The 22,202-nt window shown below is 36.3% G+C and overlaps 1 protein-coding gene and 1 pseudogene across 2 annotated transcripts; one reads left to right on the top strand and one right to left on the bottom strand.

The window, feature by feature from the left end:
- The first annotated feature begins 12,887 nt into the window (after positions 1–12,887).
- Positions 12,888–14,293, top strand: LOC113294185 (annotated as a pseudogene).
- Positions 14,294–15,159: 866 nt separating this feature from the next.
- Positions 15,160–19,532, bottom strand: LOC113300535 (mitochondrial-processing peptidase subunit alpha-like). Of its 2 annotated transcripts, XM_026549743.1 has the most exons (13): positions 19,392–19,532; positions 19,066–19,293; positions 18,648–18,944; positions 18,382–18,549; positions 18,103–18,270; positions 17,920–18,000; positions 17,603–17,669; positions 17,386–17,483; positions 16,139–16,211; positions 15,970–16,040; positions 15,804–15,853; positions 15,482–15,594; positions 15,160–15,346 (listed from the first exon to the last, which is right to left on the bottom strand). In XM_026549743.1, exons 3-13 carry the CDS (start codon positions 18,852–18,854, stop codon positions 15,300–15,302), a joined length of 1,143 nt encoding a protein of 380 aa, XP_026405528.1. In that variant the 5' UTR covers positions 18,855–18,944; positions 19,066–19,293; positions 19,392–19,532; the 3' UTR covers positions 15,160–15,299. The 2 variants fall into 2 exon arrangements, with proteins under 2 accessions (XP_026405528.1, XP_026405529.1); XM_026549744.1 differs by lacking the exon at positions 18,648–18,944.
- Positions 19,533–22,202: the final 2,670 nt, after the last annotated feature.

The raw sequence follows: 22,202 nt of genomic DNA, 5'->3' as shown, positions 1-22,202 counted from the left end.
GTTTGTTGCTCTAGGTTTACTGCTTATTCAATAAACCTATAAATAGGATTCATTATGTAAATATAACCTATCCCAGAATGATCAAACTCTCTGGAGATCAATAATCTAATTCACTCTACGGGGTTTCTGTCCGTGGACGTAGGCGTTAGTGCCGAACCACGTTAAGTTCTTGTGTTCTTAATTTGTCTTTTATTTAGTTTTCTGTAATCGATGATCCGTCTCGATACTCATAATTTATTATGGTATCAGAGCGGGGAAATCCGCTCGAATTGCTTCCGCATCAGTATTTTTTTTTTTTGCGTCTGTTATCAGACTGATTTAGCTCTTATTTCAATTCATTTTATGCAATCCCTTCATGCTTATCGTGTATTGACTGATGATAGGTCCTCAAGCAATCAAAAGTAAATCGTTGCTTGCCATTTCTACCCAAAGTTTTAATGAGGAAGATTATCATATTACAATTCTTTCTCTTTAACAAACTTTTCATTCTGGGTTACAGATTGCATAATTAGTTTTTATTCTCATCGATAGCTTATCACTACGTGCTATCAATAAACAGAGAAACCAATATTCATGGTTTTCTCTGGACGTCAAAGAGAGTTATCATCAATTAACATAACTCTTCTTATTATTTTTTTGTGAACATAATTAATCTTCGGAAAATACATCTTTTGCGATCTTATTTCCAAAAGAGAAATATCTTAATTTCATTACAATTCTTAATTTCATTGGGTATCGATCATAGACCAAGTGGTATCTTAATTTCATTAGTCCGACACGATTTTGATGTTAATCAAAGTTTGTCTCATCTCTGATTCAATTAAACTGATCACCGTCGGATTCTCCAAGTTTATCTCACTGAGGTCTTGTTTTATTAAGACCTAATATTTTTCATATGTTCTATCTTTACCGTTTTTGGTAATCTCATTTAGTGAAAATATTTTCTATATTTCTGGAAATTAAATTTATGCTTTCCAGAGATATCTTTATTCCGAATATTTTCTTTGATATCCAAAAATATTTTCGGAAATCCATTCATTACCAAATATACCATTCCATATTTTAGATATCTCAAAATTTCTGAACATATTTTAGATGTGTTATGTTTGGTTATTTCTTAAATATTCTCTTTTCCTTCTTTTCTGAGAATTTATTTCCGAAAATATCTATAATTTTCGAGGATATCCTGCCAATATATGGTAATCTCTTTTCCTTAGTTTGGTAATCTATTTTATACCAAGATTTTCTCTAATTTTCTGATCTCATTTACAACAGTGTTTTTCATTCACGAAAACTCTCATACCTAGATGTACATCTGTGTTTCTCGGTCAATTCTTATACAAAACAATTTGATCGTTTCATCTAGCCAATATTTTCAACCCTGAGGGACAAGACTTTATGTGCTACGGTTGTGAAGATATATTTGCTGCTTCTGTACCTTTGTTCAAGTGTCAATGTCCGTGATTGGTGATCGAAGTTCAACCTACATAGTTTTGGGTTACAAAATTCTATTCCAGAGATTTTTCAAGTTGTACTCTTCCTTCATCTCTGAACTTCAATCCATCTTATGCTTCAGTTTTCATGAGGTACTATGCTCTTCAGTACCTAACGGATCATATCATCTATTGGCATCCTTTTGTATTCTCTTGAGATCTGTGAATACAGAGAGAAACAAGATGTGTTAATATGCTATAAAAAAAAAATTCTTTGCCATTATTCACGGCAAGACTTGGCTTAAATATCACGAACCTTTGGTTTCCTAATCATCAAATTATAATCTACTGATCATATTTTTATCAGGGATTCTTTTTATCAGTTTCAATCAATTTCTTTCGAACTTGAGTTCGAATCAATCCAACCCTATTGTAATGGGTATAATACAATCAACTTCTTGTATTATCTACTGATAATTGATATTTGGAAAGGATTTATATCTTTCTATTCTCCAAATATAATTTGGATGTTCAGATCTTCTATTTTCAGAGGGTATCAACATCTGGGTTTACCCATCTAAATCAAATTTTTCAGCATCTTTATCAAGTTTCATCGAAGTTGCTTGTGCACGGGTCTCCCTGTTCTCAAACAATCAACAGGGAATACGTTGTGTGATAGTCATGTTCTGTTCTTTCAGAAACTTTCACTTTCTCTACAGGATGTGAAGTTCCAGGCAAGTCCTGTGAAACCCTCTTAGACGACCATCATCTGCTCCAGGTTTTTGGTTTGTCTATAATGTCATGTCTTGGTTAGAAATCTAACCAACCAAGCCCATTCAAGTCATTTTGCTCATCTGTGTTTTTTTGAAGATCGAAGTCTATGCTAACAGATTCTTTTGAAGAATGCAAGTTCAAGTTCAAGGTACATTGTACACTTCGAACACCACTCCAATTTCTTAATCAATAGCAATTTGTGAGCATATCAGTGTCCACTTAAGGAAGATAAGAGATCAAACTGCTGGCTTATGTTACCTAAGGAAGCCTGCTCATAAAGATCAACTGTCGCGGTCCAAGTACGTGAATGAAGCATCCATGCCATGGTCTAAGTACGTCATGCAAAGTTTAAATTACAAGGTTTCTTTTCAATATATTGTCCAAGTTGCACACTTCATTTCTCTCCGTGTCCAACTTGAGGGGGGGTGTTGGAATCTGTTGGAAGTTAGTATGTGAAGATAATCGGAAGACCAAGTCTCTCGCATATAATCCTATATTGTAGCTAGATAAGTATAGTGTACCTGGTCAAGACAGTTTGTTTCTCTAGGTTTACTGCTTATTCAATAAACCTATAAATAGGATTCATTATGTAAATGTAACTTATCCCAGAATGATCAAACTCTCTGGAGATCAATAATCTAATTCACCCTACGGGGTTTCTGTCCGTGGACGTAGGCGTTAGTGCCGAACCACGTTAAGTTCTTGTGTTCTTAATTTGTCTTTGATTTAGTTTTCTATAATCGATGATCCGTCTCGATACTCATAATTTATTACCACAGCTTCATCTGGATTATTACTCTTGCAGAGTTCCTTGCCGTTAAAAACTCCTGCAACATCTGTTGCATCCTAGGTTATCCACCAACAAGAACAACATCATGAACGCTACTCTTGTCTATCTTAGCATCCCTCAAACACTTCTCGACAGGCTCCATACACTTTGTAGGGGTTAAATATCGCGTCCGTATAATCTGTCCGAAGAAATGACCTCATCATGGAGCAAATAGGTTCGCACGTGTATAAATCCCAAATGACGTAACCAATGGCGTCATCAAATCACGGGTAAAATGTGAGTATCGTGCGAAGAGCAAGAGTATGTGCGAGAAGGCTCTGTGTGGGGGGGGCGAGCACATCGCATGTCAGATTCGAAAATAAAGGGTTCATTAGCTGTCCACCACTATGTAAAACCTTTATATAAAGGACCAGCCACCCTTGTGATAGTGAGAAATCTTTTCGAGAGTTAAGATAGAACTTTAGGAGAGATAAAGTTGTTTAATCTCCAAGTTAGAGTTTTATTTGTTATCTTTGTATTGATTTCCAAACTTAATAAAATTGGTTAAGTGTTTTTCATAATGATTTCATAAATTATTTGATAGATTTCTCAAGGGGTGTGGTAGTAGAATTTTCTACTTCATTTTGGCGTTAGAAATCCGTTCGGGATTGGGATTGTGCAAGTTTGTGAAAACTTATTAACTTGGTTCTTCAAAAAAGAATTTTATCATTATTTCTATTTTAGCAAAAGAATTTTGACTGTTTTCTAAAGAATTTATGCATCAGGACTAGTTTGTTAGAAGTAAAAATCTCATCTAAAAAGAAAGTTTCAGTTTGAGTGAATTTGAAAGAAAAACAGTTTTAGAAATACAAAATGGTAACACAAATACTTGCAGGAGAAGCTGTGACACCAATTAGGAGGAGTAAAAGGATAGCAGGTAGAAGAAGGGGTGACATCACAGAGACATCAAGAATGGGAGAAAGGAACAACATATCTCAGCCGATCAGATCGCAGATCCAACAAGAACCAAGATAAGACGATCAAAGAGATTATGACGTAGTAAGTGTTCATACTACGGATACAGATACAACGGAAGAAAATGAAGAAAGGACACATGAGGAGAGAGCTGTAGGAGAAATCGAAGATAACATAACCATTGCAGAGTTAAGGCAACGACTGGTAGAGGAAAGACAAAGAGAAGCGGAGCTGCGTGCGAATTTGACACGACAAAATGATGAACTAAGAGAGGAAAACCAAAGATTACAAGAGCAAAGATCACAGACAAGATCTAGAGCAACACGTGTGAGCTCAAGATCAAGGACAAGCAGGAGCACCACTAGGAGGAGCAGACCTGAACATGGGGATAATACACAAGGACGATTTTTAGATAATACTTTTCAGGTAGGCGAAAACTCGCAGGAGGAGCATGAAGGTGAAGATAGGTATATCCAAGAAGGGGAGAATGAACCTAGGCAAATACATCATACAGAAGGTAGGCTGGAGAGGAATGGAGAGCACAATCGAGTTCATGATGACAGACAACGAGAGAATGACGCACAACAAGCAAGGATGATACTCCACAGAAGGGAGATGCTAAGACAGCAGAGTGAGAGAGACAGATCAGAACGAGAAAATGCAAGAAATGAAAGAGAAAGACGAAGAGAAAGAAGAGATGACGAAGAAAGACAACAATTAGAAGAAGCAATACGACGAAGCAGACATGAAAACAGGGTGCGAGAAGCTAGATTGAAAAGACCAAGGGAGCAACGAGATGATGACATATGCAGTTACATGTTCATATCCAGTTACACACAAAAATATCCAATTACCAAAAAGAAAAAGAAAAAAGAAAAATAAACATAACTTTCCCCTGTATCATCTCCTGCATTTTCAGTCTCCATTGCGACAACCAAAAATGAAAACGTGATTTTGTGGTTTTACATATTCTCTATCACTCGGAATCGAAATCATCAGACCCCTCTTCCTCCTCGTCAGACCCCTCTTCCTCCTCATCATACCCCACTTCCTCCTCATCTTCATATGACTCCGCTTCGGAAACGGTATATATGGCCAAAATTTGATCATTAACACCCAGAACCTCATCTTCGCGAAAAACCTCCAGTTGATGTTCTAGGTCAAATGCAGATTGGTCTGAATCTATAGTAGTGGTTGTGTCACTGACATACTCACCAAAAACAACTGGTTATTCAACTTTTGTAGCACTTGCATCATCGCGCGGCCCATATTCTTTTGCCTGTGACGGCTTGATCTCCTCCATTTCCACCAACCTCATCCTTTTATCCCGCAATGCATAGAACTTTTCCTTCTCTTATTAATATATGAAGGGATAATAAGAGGACGCTTCTTTGGAAAAGTCTATACCGGTTTCTTTGGATTCTCTGGTACTTCGTCTTCCATAGCAACATGCATTTCTTTCTAGAGAGGATTAAGTTCAATATCACTCAACAAGTCACTTACTATCTTTTGTACTTTATAGAGATCATCCTTGGTCATCTGCGCAATCATTTGCATGGTGACGGATAGCCTTTCTTTTCTTTCCCTCTCTTCCTTCTCTTTAAATTGTTGTTCTTCAGTCATGGAGGATTTACCCTTTCGTCTGCGTCGATCATCATCATCAGCCATTTTGATTGATTTGATTTACAAAAAAAATCAAATAACAATTATCTCCCTCAATAATTTCTCTCTGAAATTATTTGCTCTCTGACCCTTTGGCTTCCCCCTTATAAACTAGTCTAACCTAAAAGACACAACAATTCGTAACAGAAATAAACTCTAAATTCTTGTCGGGTCACGCCTTTTCCCAAGAGAAATCTTTAATCGGTAATATCATCTGACATTAATAACCGTCAATTTTGGTCTAAATTCAGATGGTTTTGTGGTTGAAAACTTGAATGGACCATTCGTAACGGTACCCCTGCCATGAAGAGTAATAAACGCCTATAAATGATCATTTTTCACCGTCGGGCCAAACTTTGCTGCCGGCGAGGGAAATTTGGTCATTTTGACCGTCGCCGGTAAATATGATTTCCATTTGGTCATTTTGACCGTCGCTGGGAAATTGCTTTCTCCGTCGCTGGGAATTTTGCTTGTTACACACAAATGAAATATATCTTCATATGAACACTTTTGTCTTAACCACATTCATCTAACACTTCTAGATCAAATATGATGATCAATCAATCATGTACTTCAATCTACAGTTTACAAATATTACAATTTTTAATTCATAAATGTTTTAAGGTTTCGGGAAACCAACTAAATCTGATAATTGGGTCTGTAAAACACCAACTGGACGAGAACATTGGTTCTGTATATGGTAATCGTGCAACCTGACTTCCATAATATAGGTTGTCGAACCATCCAATTATCTGATATAAGTGGGTCTGTTACACCAGCTGGACGAGAACATTGGTTCTATATATGGTAATCGTGCAACCTGACTTCCATAATATGGGTTTCAGAATTATCCAATCTGATAATTGGGTCTGCAAAACCTCACATGGACGAAAATACTGGTTCTGTACATGGTAATCGTGCAACCTGACTTCCATAACTCGGTAAGTTTTTAACTTCTTTTTTTTTTATCAATTTTAGGGATTTTATAATCTTATGCTTCATCTTATTAGTTTTAACTCAACATAGATGAATCTGGCTACATGTGGCCTGAATAGTTTGTGGCAGAATTTTTTTTTTAAAAAAATTTTATTCATAAGAATCTCAATATCACAATACATGGTGAATGAATTGTATTTTAGAATCAACATGGACGTTGTACGTTACTGATTCCTATAGATTTACCAAATTGTATTTACACTGTACCTGTTGGTATCTGTATTGGCCATTTTCTGAAATGGCGTATCATACTCCCACTGGTACATATACCTGTACCAGTACTTAACAAAAATATTTCTTAAGAGTTTTATTTTTAGTAAATTGCTTTTACGAGTTGTATTTGTTCTTAAGAAAACAAAAACCTAACTTGATTTGCAAGTATCCCATCCTATAAATAAGATTCGAAATTCTGTTTTCAAAACATACGAGCAGCGACCATCTCTAATTAGTATTTTAAATCATGAGGTAATCCAACACTCATGATTTGACTGTTTTCGCATCAACGAGAGGAAACAAGGGTAACTCATAAGGAGGACACTTGGACGTTCATGCCATTTACGCGATTTGTCTTGGCAATCAACTAAATACATTACATTTTGGTTCACTCTGCGGCCCCGCACAGTCAGACTCTGATATTCCAACTTGTAATTTTGATATGAATGGATTTGGTAGACTCGAATCGGGACCTTCCAGTTCTTCATTTATTTCTTCCAATTGTATACAGTTGCGTTTACACCCCATGTCTCAAAAGAGTAATTAAAGTTACCGTGTCAACAGTTTTCTCTCAGTATGATCAGAGGAAGTGACAAATGAGTGACTACATCATTTTAATTATATTATGTATGGTGTACTTTAAGCAGTGATAAAAAAATTTATCAATTTTAGCCAAGGTTCGAAAAACGGGTCACGGCCCAGTTCACAGGTACTAGGCGTGACCGTTATAACGTGTTTTGACGGGTGTGAGCACATTTTGGGTCAAAAACGCGTTATATAGGAATAAAACGCGTTTTTTTGACGTTTTTTTAAAATAACGGGTGTGATAACGGTTAAATAAGAAAATAAATAATTTGTGATCTGAATTTCCTATGTAACGGTAATTACAGCTGTGAAAACGGTTACAACGGGTCTAAATAACGTTGTTACTACGTTTTTTCATTTTTTTTGGTTTAATTTATTTATTTGATTTTTTATTTATTTGTTTATGGGTTTTTAACATACAAATTTATGGATATCTAGTAAAATTCACAACCCTAAGTCTATGACTTATAACAATGCATTGTAGTTATCGTCTACCGACAATATTTATACACGCATACTATCACTATCCACTTGATATGTTCAAGTTGTCACTCGAATAGTTCAATGCATTCCCCAATATTTCAATAATGCATATTCGGATTCAAAAGCAGTCAAAACTTTGTTGTCAAATAATACTCCTAGGCTCTTAGCTACTTGCTACAAGACTAACCAACAAGGAATTCAACAGGAAGAGAGTCAGAGACTAGCTAGAGAAAAAGAGAGAGGGAAGTCAGGGAGTCGATTTATCTTTTTCTTTTGTTCAGACCGGTTATAGAAGATATTGGTCCGACAAATATTGTTCAAATAGTAACTGATCAAGGATCCAAATTCAAAGCCGCAGGTAACCATTACAACTTAATTTAATTACAGTTGTTTATTTTTATATATTATTAATTCATTTCTCATTTTGTTTTAATAGGTATGAGATTGGCCATAGAGTATGGTACATTTTTTTGGGTACCTTGTGCAGCTCATGTGTTGGATTTAATGTTGGAAGATACTGAAAAGTTCCCCTTTGTTAAAGGTGTGATTTCAGAAGATAGAAAAATCAGTAAATTTATTTATAATCATGGTTGGGTTCTTGCTAGATTCAGACAACATTCCGGGGGACGCAATCTATTGCGCCCTGGCTTAACAAGGTTTGCGACAAATTTTATCGCAATCAAAAGTATCATTGATCAACGTAATGCAATCGAGAGTCTTTTTGTAGACCAAGAATTTGTGAACTCGCCAGAAGGAAAAACTCGTACGGCTAAATATGTGAAAAACATTATTTTGAATGAGATGTTTTGGCACACATGCCAAAATGCATGCATGATGGTTGGTCCTTTATTGAAAATGATCCGTTTCTTGGATTCAGATAAACCTACCATGGGTTATTTGTTTCATGCACTTGCTACATGTGTGGAAACTATAGAAAGGGGTTTGGGTAAAACTCGAAATAATTCTATTGTAGGTGTGATTAACCGACGATGGAAAGATCAGTTGAGTTCTCCTCTTCATGCTGCAGCACATTTTCTGAATCCATATTATATCTACAACCCAGCAGCCAATCTCATCAACAATGAAATTTCTCAGCCCCAAATTTGTCTCAGTGAAGTTATATCAAAAATGATTAGTAGCCCTCAAGAACAAGCGACATGCATGCTAGAGGTGTGAATTTTTATTAACAATTAATTTCGTAATTATATGAATTTCTATTTACAGTTTTTGATATTTTTAGGCGGGAAGAATGCAAATGATGCAAGGCCAATTTGCATCACCATCAGCAAGATTGGCTGCTCTGCAAGGTGATCCTGTAAGCTGGTGGTTGTCATACGGTGCTCAGTTTCCATCACTCCGGAGGATCGCGGTAAAGATACTAAGCCAGACAAACACATCGTCTGGATCCGAGAGGAATTGGAGTGTGTTTGAAAGAATTCACACCAAACTACGCAACCGTTTAGTTTCGTCAAGAATAAACGATTTGGTATATGTTCAGTACAATTTAAGATTGGAGCAGCAAAGAGTTCAAGGTAAAGCAAAGCGACATAACATCGATTTCCACGATGTTCATAGCCTGCTGACAGATGAAAATATGCTTGATTGGATAACAGGGGATGATGAAACACCAGTTTTACCCCAGGAAGAACATTGATTAAATGAATTGGAAGAGGAAGCAGCTAATAATCCAGAGCCTCTCCCTCCACCATACAAATGGCATGATCCAGAAGTTGAAATCTCATATCAAAAGTTACCAGTGAGTAACTTTGTTTATGACTTTGGTAACCTAACATTTGGAGACAATAAACAAGGGGCGGTATTGATCCAGAAGTTGAAATCTCATATCAAGGTGAGCCTCACGGGCACGGTATATGGGCGTGAGCGTTATAACGGACGTTTTTTTCGGAAAAAACGGCCGTTTTTCAAACCTTGATTTTAGCCTCGTTTTTTTCTATTTTTAAACACTGTTTTAAGGGTAAAAATGTCATAATTTGTTTCCATGTTCAGAATTTCATTTTTATACTCTACCTAACAAACAAGAAAGTTTAAATAAAGACCGTTGAAATACGCTTGTGCTTCATCAAAGCAGGGACGGACCCAGAAAAGATAAATTTCCTTTTAAGATTCGGGCTAGAAGTCTTGGTCGAGAAAAAAAAAAGTTGACTTGTGGACTGAAAAGCCTACCCGGATTAAAGTCCCCTTTAACCCAGCTGTAGGTCCGTCATTGCATCAAAGCGGGGTTAGGACGTCGGGGGGATTTTACGGAACAAACCTGCATATTTTTTTGTTGGTTAAGGATGGCCGAATGGTCTACTGGTTTGTTCTGCAATTTCCCTTCCACACAGACCACCCACCGTAGTTATTCCCTGCACTACCTATATAGTATGTGTCCCACCGTAAGTAAAGACGTGTAGATAGTTATACTTAACATGGAAACACTTGCATCACCAGAAATCGTGCTGGAGGAAGGATGTTATCATGTTATTGGATCATAAATGTGTGCAAAGGATTTAGGTATAGACATGTTAGCAGTTTGAGACTCTAAATAAAATCCCTAAAATTTTCAATTTTAGTCATACGAAAAAGAACTTAAACCAAAAACCTTTTTGAGATCATTTCACGATTTAAGTATGATATATGTAGATGTGGTCGTCCGGAAATTTTGGTGGATATCGTGCCGGTGAAACAGTACCACACATATTGTGCCAGAAAAACTGTACCCCAGGAATCGTGCTGGAGACATCGTGTCGTAGAAACTATACCTCAGAAATCGTGTTGGAGACATCGTGACTGAGAAAATGACTTAAACAAATAAAGATTAGGTTATATATGATATTATTGCAGTAATTTACATTTATTTATTATATTTGTTAAAAGATAAATAACGTTTATAAAGTCTCTATCTATTTACATACTACAATGGTAAATTTTTCTTACTTTAACCAGTCGTGTTTAATTTCTTGATAATATAATTATATTAAAATGATATATATATATATATCTTTTGTTCTCTTTTCCCTGAACAACTGTCTTGGAAAGTTATCAATCAGAATGACAAAAGCAGAGGTTTAGTAGGTGAGAAATTAGGTAAATATTTTGTATCATATTTCACATTATCATGCTCCCATTTGAAATCCTCTTTTTAAACTCTGCTCAATGATCATGTTTCGACTCATGCCCATGCGCATATACCATGCACCAAGTTCTTTTTCTACTCGTATTTATTTTTGGCGAATTTTTTTTAAGAAATTAATTCCAAAAATATTTCTTAAGTGTTTTATTTGTGGTAAATTCCTTTTACGAGTTTACTTGTTTTCGAAAAAACCAAAACCTAACTTGATTTGCAAGTACCTCATCTTATAAATAAGGCTCGAAATTCTGTTTTTAAAACACACAAGCAGCGACCATTTCTAGGTCTACTTTTCTTATTCTTCTTGTTTTTTGTGCGGCGTTTTACTTCCATCGTTGTTGCTGAGTTCAAGATTGGGTAACTTGCGTTGTGCTAACTCAAGTTATATCGGGCAGTCTTATCCTGGACGCATATTCGCACGTTGGGGTTTAGCATTACTTCAGATTATACCCGCGAACTAATGTGTTAAAAACAGCTTGTTGAACCTGTGATTCTGCCCTCACCAAGTTGTTCGTGGTAGAGTTGTTTGATACAGTTATTTTTATTTTCTGACATTTCTTTCATTTTTGCAAGATTTCAACAAGGGCTTCTCATCAACAAGTTCCTCATCCTCGAGATTTCTCAACCGAGGCTCTCGACCATTTCTAGTACCAGTTCAGTTTATTAATAATACGTAGCCCGATGTTTTGCGATTGTTGAGCAATATTTAATTTTTTAGATTTATTTTTTAATATCCCTTTTTAATTTTCAATACTGTTGATAACCGAGAAAAGGATTCATCCCAAATCTAGAACTTATAATTGTTTCTCTTCGCCATCAGCTTAATCATCGTCGTCAAATGCAATTTTATTTCCAGTAGGAAGGTTGTAGGTTGGATGTTTTCCTAGGCCAGCACCATCATAACCTGCGCTATAACGACCATAATGGCTTCTGCCAATTTTCTGCATCTCCACCACCTGTTCCTCTTTAACATTAAGGTGTGCACTGGCACATAATCAGTGATTGTCGTCAAGACCGGCCTCTTGTCCATCCAGTGCAAGAGCTGTGTGTAAAGCTCTGATATTGAAAAACTCAGATTAAAGCAGTCCTGCCATACAGTGTAGTGCACAACAAATCTAACATGATGAGCAACAACTCTTGGTTATCCAACTTTGATCCGTCTTTGCAAATTCTTCGTTAAATGCAATTTTATATCTTCCAGGAAGGTTCTAGGTTGCATGTCTTCTGCCAATGTGCTGTCAACTACTGGTCCTCCTAACAGTAAGGTGGTGCGCAATGGCACATCAGTGCAAGAGGTGTGTAGAGCTTGGAGATTCGAAAACTAAATATAGTCGACTAAAACAAGTCATATGACATGATATTTATCAACGGAACATGTGATGTGAACTTGTTGTCGGTTTCTTCCTCAGCTTGTTGCTTCCTCGGTGATGCAGCTGCATAAACAGCCGCAACTAGTTGGTTTTAGCTTTCACCGACTTAAGCATTAGGTTGAACTATTGAAAGAAGTATGTTAAAAAAGTATTAAAGGTTTATAACGTTTCGTAATTCCTGAGAAACCTAATCCGGCAACAACTGTCTTTCAACATCTATTAGGGAGTTCTAATTTGATTTGGGGTTTTCCAAAATAAATATCCCCAGGCATTGAATAGGGATACCCCCAATAAATTTAGGTACCCCTATTAGCAATGTTGCTTAGACTTGGGAAGTGTTTTACCTTTTTAGAACGGGACTTGGAATGGAAGATTTTAGGAAAGGTTTCGTAATCATAGTATCTGAAAACCTATAAATACACAAGAGTATTCAACCATTTCTCTGAAAAGATTTTTGAGCAACTTTTTCTTTGTAGAGAAACTAAACCTAAACTAAGATGACCGGAATAGAAGAGCATGATTGGCCTGCTGAGAAAGTCAGACAGAGTTTTCTGAATTTCTTTCAAGAAAAAGATCATAAAATCTGGCCATCTAGTTCTGTCGTTCCAGAGGATGATCCAACCCTTCTGTTTACGAATGCCGGCATGAACCAGTTCAAGCCGATTTTCCTAGGAAGTCTAATCTTGACAGTACCTTGAGTAATCTGAAGACTGCTTGTAATTCTCAAAAGTGTATTCGTGCAGGTGGGAAGCATAACGATCTGGACGATGTTGGCAAAGATACTTATCATCACACGTTCTTTGAGATGCTTGGTAACTGGTCCTTTGGAGATTATTTCAAAGTTGAAGCCATTACATGGGCATGGGAGTTACTCACGCAGGTATATAATCTACCTTCTGACAGAATATATGCTACATATTTCGGTGGTGACGAAAAACTCGAAGCTGATGATGAAGCAAGGGATATATGGCTGAAATTTTTGCCGCCTGATCGCGTTTTGCCTTTTGGAAGCAAGGATAACTTCTGGGAGATGGGGGATACTGGTCCTTGTTGACCTTGCACAGAAATCCATTTTGATAGAATTGGTAACAGAGATGCTTCTTCTTTGGTCAACAATGACGATCCAGCATGCATTGAGATATGGAACCTTGGATTTATTCAGTTCAACAGGGAAACTAATAAATCTCTGACACCTCTTCCTATGGAGCATGTCGACACTGGGATGGGTTTTGAACCCTTGACTTCAATCCTTCAGAACAAAATCAGCAACTACGACACAGATCTCTTCATGCCCATTTTTGATGCAATCCAACAGACCACCGGAGTTCGACCCTACTCCGGAAGAGTTGGAGCTGATGATGTTGATAATATTGACACCGCTTATAGGGTTGTCGCGGATCATATTAGAACTCTATGTTTTGCGATTGGTGATGGATCTGATCCAGGCAATGGTGGCCGTGAATATGTCCTACGTCGTATTCTGAGACGAGGAGTGCGCTATGGACATGAAGTGCTTAAGGGTGAAAATGGTTTCTTCAGTGGACTTGTAGGAGTCGTGGTAGAAGTAATGGGGAATGTCTATCCAGAGCTGAAGCAGCATGAAGAGAATATTCGAGAAACTATCGAAAAAGAGGACACAAGTTTTGGAAAGACATTACTAAAGGGTATTGAGATGTTTAAGAAGATGGCTAAAAAAGTTCAGGGGGGTGTATTTAGTGGAGAGGATGCGTTTCTCCTGTGGGATAGGCATGGGTTACCTTTAGATATAACTCAGCTCATGGCAGAAGATCAAGGCCTTCTTGTTGATGTAGAGGGCTATGAAATTGCAAAGGAGGAAGTAAGAAATAGATCCAGGATTGCCCGGAAGGGAGGAGAAAGGAAGGGAGAGGGTCCTCCTGGCTGATGGAATCCGCATTTTGTTTGCTTTTTGCTCTCTTTTGGTTGGTTTCATTTGAGATTCATGTAGCCTTGATTTGTCACTCTTTTGGTGACTTCTACTTAGTTTTCCCTTTCTGTCAAAAACAAAAAACTACTAATCCAAATTCTAAGTAAGTTTTGTAAATAACTGTTACTACTTTCTTTCTTTTTTAAAATTACATAGAAAACTCATAAAAAATTTAATAACTAAAAAAAAAAATTAGAAAAGAAAGTTCAAATTTAAAAAAATATAAATGTTAAGGGCATCATTGTCATTATTAAAGTGGTGGATAAGGGGTTATTGATTTTCCTACCTAGTGACTATATTTTGTCTGTATTGAGTATGACTCAAAAACAAAGTTGGTCAACATAGACATGGCCCACAGGGTTGTGGCATACCATATTAGAACTCTTTGGATCTTACTCAGAGGATGGCAGAAAAAATAAACCTGCTAGTTGATGTAAAGGGTTTTGAGAACGCAATGGAGGAAGCAAGGGAAAGAGCAAGGGAAAGATCCAGGTGTGCCCATTAGGGTTGGAAGGGAGAGGATCCTCCTTGCTGATGGAAGGCAGAAATTTTATGTTACCTTGATTTAGCTTGCAATTGTTTTGTTTCTTTGCTTGCAATTGTCACTGCTTTGGTGACTTCTACTTCTTAATATAATTTATTACTACTTGTCACATCTTTATATTTTAGACACTACTACTACAACTTTCAGTTCAGCAAGCATTACTAAACCAACAGGGAATAACCCAGTTGGCCAAGTTGGCCAGGCCCAGGGGTCAATTAGTAAATTATTCAGCAACAATTATTTGTCAGACGTGGGGGTTCAGAACCTAAGTACCTTACTTCTATATAGATCAAGATTTAGAAGATTGTTTTTTATGACTACACATTGAGCAAACAGAAAAACAAAATAGAATCTGTTGAACACAGTGGCTCGAGGTTAGAGTGCTTTTCTGAGTTTTCTCATTGTGAACCCTTTTTCATATCAATTGAAGCGGGCTGCGATGGTATCATAGCTCTCAAGTTTTGAAACTGTCAAAAAAAAAACAATGAAACGGTTATTTTTGATGCTTTTGTTTGAAAGGTAAATAAAGTTCACCAATAAATATAGACTAGACTAGCAAGTAAATAAGCATAAAATTTGTGGCGAAGTTTCATAGATTTTACCTTGTCCATGTGCTGCCATAGTGAGTGGAGAAGAAATAATCCTTTGGGCAATGGAAGCAATATCGTCCAAGGTAACTGCATCTATTGCTTTCAAGAAATCTTCAACAGGTTTCCTGCAAAAGAGGATTGCATTTAACAAATTACTGTTTCCCCAAATGTAAATAAAGGTTCTGTGGTAATTCTAGTAGGTCGGGTCAAAGAAAATGGATTGTCCTTTTTAATCAGAGTAAAACCTTAGCCACAAAGACGAGAAAAAGAGACAGAACAACCAAGATAAAACTATAGCTGTAATCCACAAAAATGTCAATGAAGCAGTCCATACCTCTCTCCATACGTCAATATTTGTCGCCCTATATCTTCTGATGCAACTGTCTGGAGAAGTACAAGATTCAAATATGAGACTAAAAGGATAGCAGACTTATTTTTTATAAGCATGATAATATACAAACGTTGCTAGTTGTACTTATAAATAAGAAAAGGATTCTCACTCTTGATTCCATATTCATCAAGACTGCAGATTTAGCTGCCTCCTTTGCTCTGTTTAGTTCGTACTCTTTCACTGCCACGAAAGAAATTACATTCAAATACTAATTTCAAAGATTAACACATCTAACCCAAGAAACCAGACTAATCAAAAAGATAAAGAGTGGAGAAGACCATTTCCTGGTGTGGCAACATCCTGAAATTCTCTTACTAACAGATTCACAGCTAGAAAAACATACTCGGAATCCTAACACATGAAAAGAAAAGAAAAAATCAGTCCCCAAGGTCATTCACATAATAGTAACTTTTATGTATGGTGCATACAAGTCAAATATGACAACTGGCCATTACTTTTTGCCCATAAGAATACTATGATCTCAAAGATATAAACCAAGATGTATTAGCCGAAGTATGTGTTAAATTAAATGCAAAATGCAGGAATGTATATGATTGAACACTGAAAAATAATTGAAACCTAACACCCAGTTTAAAGCCCAGCAATTTCGATGGTTAAAAAACGAAAAGCAAAAAACAGCAGGGACAATATAAAGACATTCTGATTGAAACACATACAAGCGAAGCTTTAAGCCTTTAACAGAGTCTGGAAAAAAGAATGAATCCCATAGATTGTGTTGATTATCTCAGAGAGTCTGTATCTCTAGAGAAAAACCAAAATCCTATTTTAATTACGTTTTCCGATCGATGTACATCTCTTATTCTAGCCTCTTCCCTAATAGTGAAATTAACACATACAATTTCGATGGTTAAAAAACGAAAAGCAAAAAGCAGCAGGGACAATATAAAGACATTCTGATTGAAACACATACAAGCGAAGCTTTAACAGAGTCTGGACAAAAGAATGAATCCCATAGATTGTGTTGATTATCTCAGAGAGTCTGTATCTCTGGAGAAAAACCAAAATCTTATTTTAATTACATTTTCCGATCGATGTACATCTCTTATTCTAACCTCTCCCTAAAAGTGCAATTAACATAGAAGATTAACCAAAAAAATTTTAAAGCTGTAAAGGACGATGGTAGTGCAACCGAGAAGACAGACACATGAAAAGCTTCATCAATTTGGGTGATTTTGCTTTAGTTCCTAATGGTCAAAATAGACCCATGACTCTACAGTAAAGGTCAACAACTCCATCCAATATCACCTAAAGATTATAGATTGCTTCTTCAATCCAAAGTAAATTAAAACTAATAGACAATAAAATGAAAGTTCAAACTTCGAAGTAGTGAATGTGCAACTAATAGATCAAATTTTCAAATACACAAGACTTTGTGAGGCGGAGCTATATAATAATGGGGTGGAGCAATATAATAAATGGGAAAACAGATAAACACAGAATTCGGACACAATGGCAGCAAACAACGAAATTCATATGAAATGAAAACATGTATAGATGTACTCACAATTGTGGTATGAATTCCAAAAAGACCACTTCTATCGTATATGGCGTTGAACGCTGTAAATGATTGTGTTTCTGTATGTTTATTTAGGACATGGCGATCTGCTCATGTAAAAAGACTATCAGTATACATAAAACATGGGAAAGGAAGATAGGAACGTAAAGTTTCATTGTCTACTCTTCGTGTCAATCAAGTTGAACAAAAGTAAGATATAACTTACATAATCGTGAGTACATTCCTTTCCCTGGACCCCCTTGCGAGAAAGAGCCGCCACCTCCCATGAGAAACTGCAAGAGGATGACAAGTGTTAGTTTTATCTTGACATTGGGAAATAAAGAGAGGGATAGAGGAACATCCAAAGAATAACAGCAACAGTGAAGAATGAAAAATAAATAACACAATTGACAATTCTAAGTGCACTTTGGATAAGCTGACTTATCTTGCACCCACGGAATGCTTCAAAAATGGGTTTAAAAAAAATAAAATAATCAAAGGGTGCAAAATGAAGTCTGGATTGACAAGATCAAAATTCAGAACCTGAAGGACAGTCAATTGCATACACTCCTTTTCCGCTTGCCAGCCACCGGGAACTTCAAAAGCAAAAGCTATATCTGTGGTCTGCAATCAAAACAGGGAGGAAAATATATTAGAAAAGGTAAGGATCACTGATAAATTGGTTGCAATGGAGCCCAAGTGAATACGAGATATTAATTTACACACCGGTGTTTCAGCATGACAACGAAACTCTCCTCCAATATAAACAGATTTTGGCTTCATTGTATGAGGCACCGCAGGAAGGTCAGATAGAAGTGGCTCTGCAATAGATAAGAGCTCCTCATGATCAAGTCCATACGCAGAAAGTACAATACGAGGAGCTGTGTAATTTTCCTGAAATGCTCAGTGCAATATACAGTCTAAAATCAGAATGAACCCAAGACTCAAACAAATAATAGGGTATATAAATGTAAAAAGACATAATGTTAAGGATCTTGAACTTACAGCAACAAATTTCTCCAAGAGATCTCCATTTAATCCATCTACTGCATCTTCAGGAGCCAAAAGGGGATTCGCCAGTGCACCAGTGTATCCAGTAGAATGAAGCGCTTCCAAAAGTAACCCCTGAGGATTATTTTTAAGTTCCTGAATGTCTTGTTTCACCTTCTCGAGCTGCAGTAACAGAAACAAAACTTCCATAAACATCAATTACAAAAATCTCATAACATCATTTAATCAGTCCACAAGACACCACCAAAACAAAAACATACATGTTCCTTAAGATCCCAATCAAGGAACACAGGGTTTCTCACAGAATCCACAAGCAACTCCACCATCTGAGGCGCATAAGTCTTCAACGCATCATAAGTATAACCCATTTGCTCACGAGAAGCCGAAGCAGTCACATGTCCACCAATTGCCTCCACTTCTCTCACAACCCTCAAATGACTCCTGTTCGCAGTACTCTTAAATGCCATACTCTCTAACAAATGCGTACACCCACATGTTCTCGGTGTCTAATAAATCGAACCACTATCAACATACAATCCAATCGACGCAGTAGGACCCTATAACCGGAAAAAAAAAAAAGAAAAAAAGAACACACACACACAGAACACTGAACTCAACATCACAACACCAAATTAAAATAAACAAAATTCAACCCAAAAAAGTAAAATTCGACATTACCGAAGAATCCTGCGACGCAATGCGTACACCATTAGGTAACGTTGTCATCTTAGTCACAGACGGTTTGACATAATCAGGTAAGGGAGATGGATAGATAACCCCGGGTAAAGGGAAATTAAGAGGAGGTAGGGTTTTAGAGTTTTCTCCAGTAAGCCAGTAGAAGAAACTTCCTGAAGAAGGTGCTGAAGCTACAGAAGCTGATGTCGCGAACATATTCTGACCGTAACCCTACATTTTTAATCAATCAATCAAAAAAAAAAATAGGAACCTAGATCGATCAATGTGAGAGTAGACATAAATGAAGTCAGATTTTGGTTGAGGATTACCTTGAGAGCTCCTCTGATCCGAGAACTTGAAGCTCTGTACATGATTGCTTGTTTTTGATAACGAAATCAGAAACCCTAGGCGGGGATTTTTGAGGGTTTTTGAGTTTGTTCTTCTGTGTATAGAGAAGAGATAGACTTGTATTTTAGGAGACTGTTTGGAGGATCATCTTACTCGGTCTTTTCAACAATTTTTCGAAGTGAAAACTACGGGGAGACTCATTCTCCCAGATTTTTCCAATGTCAAACCCACAGACAGAAAAGTTCAGGCGCGCATCTATTTTCCCGTCAAAAATTCGTAGCAGATCCATAATTTATGAAATTCTGCTTCTCAGTTTTTAAAAGGCCAAACTACCCTTCTCTTCGAGCGACGAACAGAGAGAAGCGAGAAGAAAACAATGGTGAACTCCGATTCTTCGTTTTTAATATTTGGATTTTTCCCTTTGTCAAATCTTTTCCCAAATCCTTTTCTGAATAATCTTCTCAATAAAACTAGGGTTTCTGTTTCAAAATCTGCGGTTTAAATCTGGGGATTTTGGGTTTCTGTTGTCTTTGATTATTCGAGAAGTAATTGGAATATGAAACAGATGCGGAGGAGACGGGGGAGGAGAAATTGAAGCTGCTCTTGTCCATCTTAGCATCCCTCAAACACTTCTCGACAGGCTCCATACACTTTGTAGGGGTTAAATATCGCGTCCGTATAATCTGTCCGAAGAAATGACCTCATCATGGAGCGAATAGGTTCGCACGTGTATAAATCCCAAATGACGTAACCAATGGCGTCATCAAATCACGGGTAAAATGTGAGTATCGTGCGAAGAGCAAGAGTATGTGCGAGAAGGCTCTGTGTGGGGGGGCGAGCACATCGCATGTCAGATCCGAAAATAAAGGGTTCATTAGTTGTCCACCACTATGTAAAACCTTTATATAAAGGACCAGCCACCCTTGTGATAGTGAGAAATCTTTTTGAGAGTTAAGATAGAACTTTAGGAGAGATAAAGTTGTTTGTTCTCCAAGTTAGAGTTTTATTTGTTATCTTTGTATTGATTTCCAAACTTAATAAAATTGGTTAAGTGTTTTTCATAATGATTTCATAAACTATTTGATAGATTTCTCAAGGGGTGTGGTAGTAGAATTTTCTACTACATTTTGGCGCTAGAAATCCGTTCGGGATTGAGATTGTGCAAGTTTGTGAAAACTTATTAACTTGGTTCTTTAAAAAAGCATTTTATCATTATTTCTATTTTAGCAAAAGAATTTTGACTGTTTTCTAAAGAATTTATGCATCAGGACTAGTTTGTTTGAAGTAAAAATCTCATCTAAAAAGAAAGTTTCAGTTTGAGTGAATTTGAAAGAAAAACAGTTTTAGAAATACAAAATGGTAACACAAATACTTGCAGGAGAAGCAGACCCATAATTAATGAAATTCTGCTTCTCAGTTTTTAAAAGGCCAAACTACCCTTTTCTTCGAGCGACGAACAGAGAGAAGCGAGAAGAAAACAATGGTGAACTCCGATTCTTCGTTTTTAACATTTGGATTTTTCCCTTTGTCAAATCTTTTCCCAAATCCTTTTCTGAATAATCTTCTCAATAAAACTAGGGTTTCTGTTTCAAAATCTGCGATTTAAATCTGGGGATTTTGGGTTTCTGTTGTCTTTGATTATTCGAGAAGTAAAAAGAAATTAAAATTGAAGTTGAAAAGGGTAAGAAGTCTGTTGCAGTATTTCGATATCAACTGAATTGGAAATTTTCATACCTTATTTGTCTCCATGTTTTTGATCTCAATCGGAAATTTATGATTAGATTTGAATTAAAGATGTTATGCATAATGTCTTATGCATAACATCAGTTTTGTTTAGATGCATAAAACATTATGCATTATTTTGTTTTAGCTGCATAATCTCTTATGCATTACTTTTTCACTTTTCTGGTTATGCATCAGTTTTGTTTAGATGCATAAGACATTATGCATTATTTTGTTTTAGCTGCATAATGTCTTATGCATTACTTTTTCACTTTTCTGGTTATGCATCAGTTTTTTTTAGATGCATAAGACATTATGCATTATTTTGTTTTAGCTGCATAATGTCTTATGCATTACTTTTTCACTTTTCTGGTTATGCATCAGTTTTTTTTAGATGCATAATACATTATGCATTATTTTTGTTTTAGCTGCATAATGTCTTATGCATTACTTTTTTTCACTTTTCTGGTTATGCATCAGTTTTTTTTAGATGCATAAGACATTATGCATTATTTTGTTTTAGCTGCATAATGTCTTATGCATTACTTTTCTCACTTTTCTGGTTATGCATCAGTTTTTTTTTAGATGCATAAGACATTATGAATTATTTTGTTTTAGCTGCATATAGTCTTATGCATTACTTTTTTCACTTTTCTGATTTGTGGATTTTTATGCACGTGCATAATGTCTTCTGCATCATTTTGTTTAGTGCATAAGACATTATACCATTATTATTTCTGCATAAAACATTATGCATTATTTTTGTTTTAGCTGCATAATGTCTTATGCATTACTTTTTTCATTTTTCTGGTTATGCATCAGTTTTATTTAGATGCATAAGACATTATGCATTATTTCGTTTTAGCTGCATAATGTCTTATGCATAACTTTTTTTCACTTTTCTGGTTATGCATCAGTTTTTTTTAGATGCATAAGACATTATGCATTATTTTGTTTTAGCTGCATAATGTCTTATGCATTACTTTTCTCACTTTTTCTGGTTATGCATCAGTTTTTTTAGATGCATAAGACATTATGCATTATTTTGTTTTAGCTGCATATTGTCTTAT

The sequence above is a fragment of the Papaver somniferum genome, chromosome 7 (genome assembly GCF_003573695.1).
Source record: "Papaver somniferum cultivar HN1 chromosome 7, ASM357369v1, whole genome shotgun sequence".
NCBI classification, from domain to species: domain Eukaryota; kingdom Viridiplantae; phylum Streptophyta; class Magnoliopsida; order Ranunculales; family Papaveraceae; genus Papaver; species Papaver somniferum.
The sequence above is the reverse complement of the archived record's forward strand: the minus strand, read 5'-3'. Positions and strand labels throughout refer to the sequence as shown.

Bases quoted from the DNA above. Each gene is read 5' to 3' on its own strand.
- LOC113300535 (XM_026549744.1), bottom strand. From the start codon at position 19,433: ATGTACAGAGCTTCAAGTTCTCGGATCAGAGGAGCTCTCAAG. The intron at 19,294-19,391 runs GTAATCCTCAAC...TTAAAAATGTAG, and splicing joins GGATCAGAGGAGCTCTCAAG to GGTTACGGTCAGAATATGTT. The intron at 17,484-17,602 runs GTAAGTTATATC...TTACATGAGCAG, and splicing joins AGGAATGTACTCACGATTAT to ATCGCCATGTCCTAAATAAA.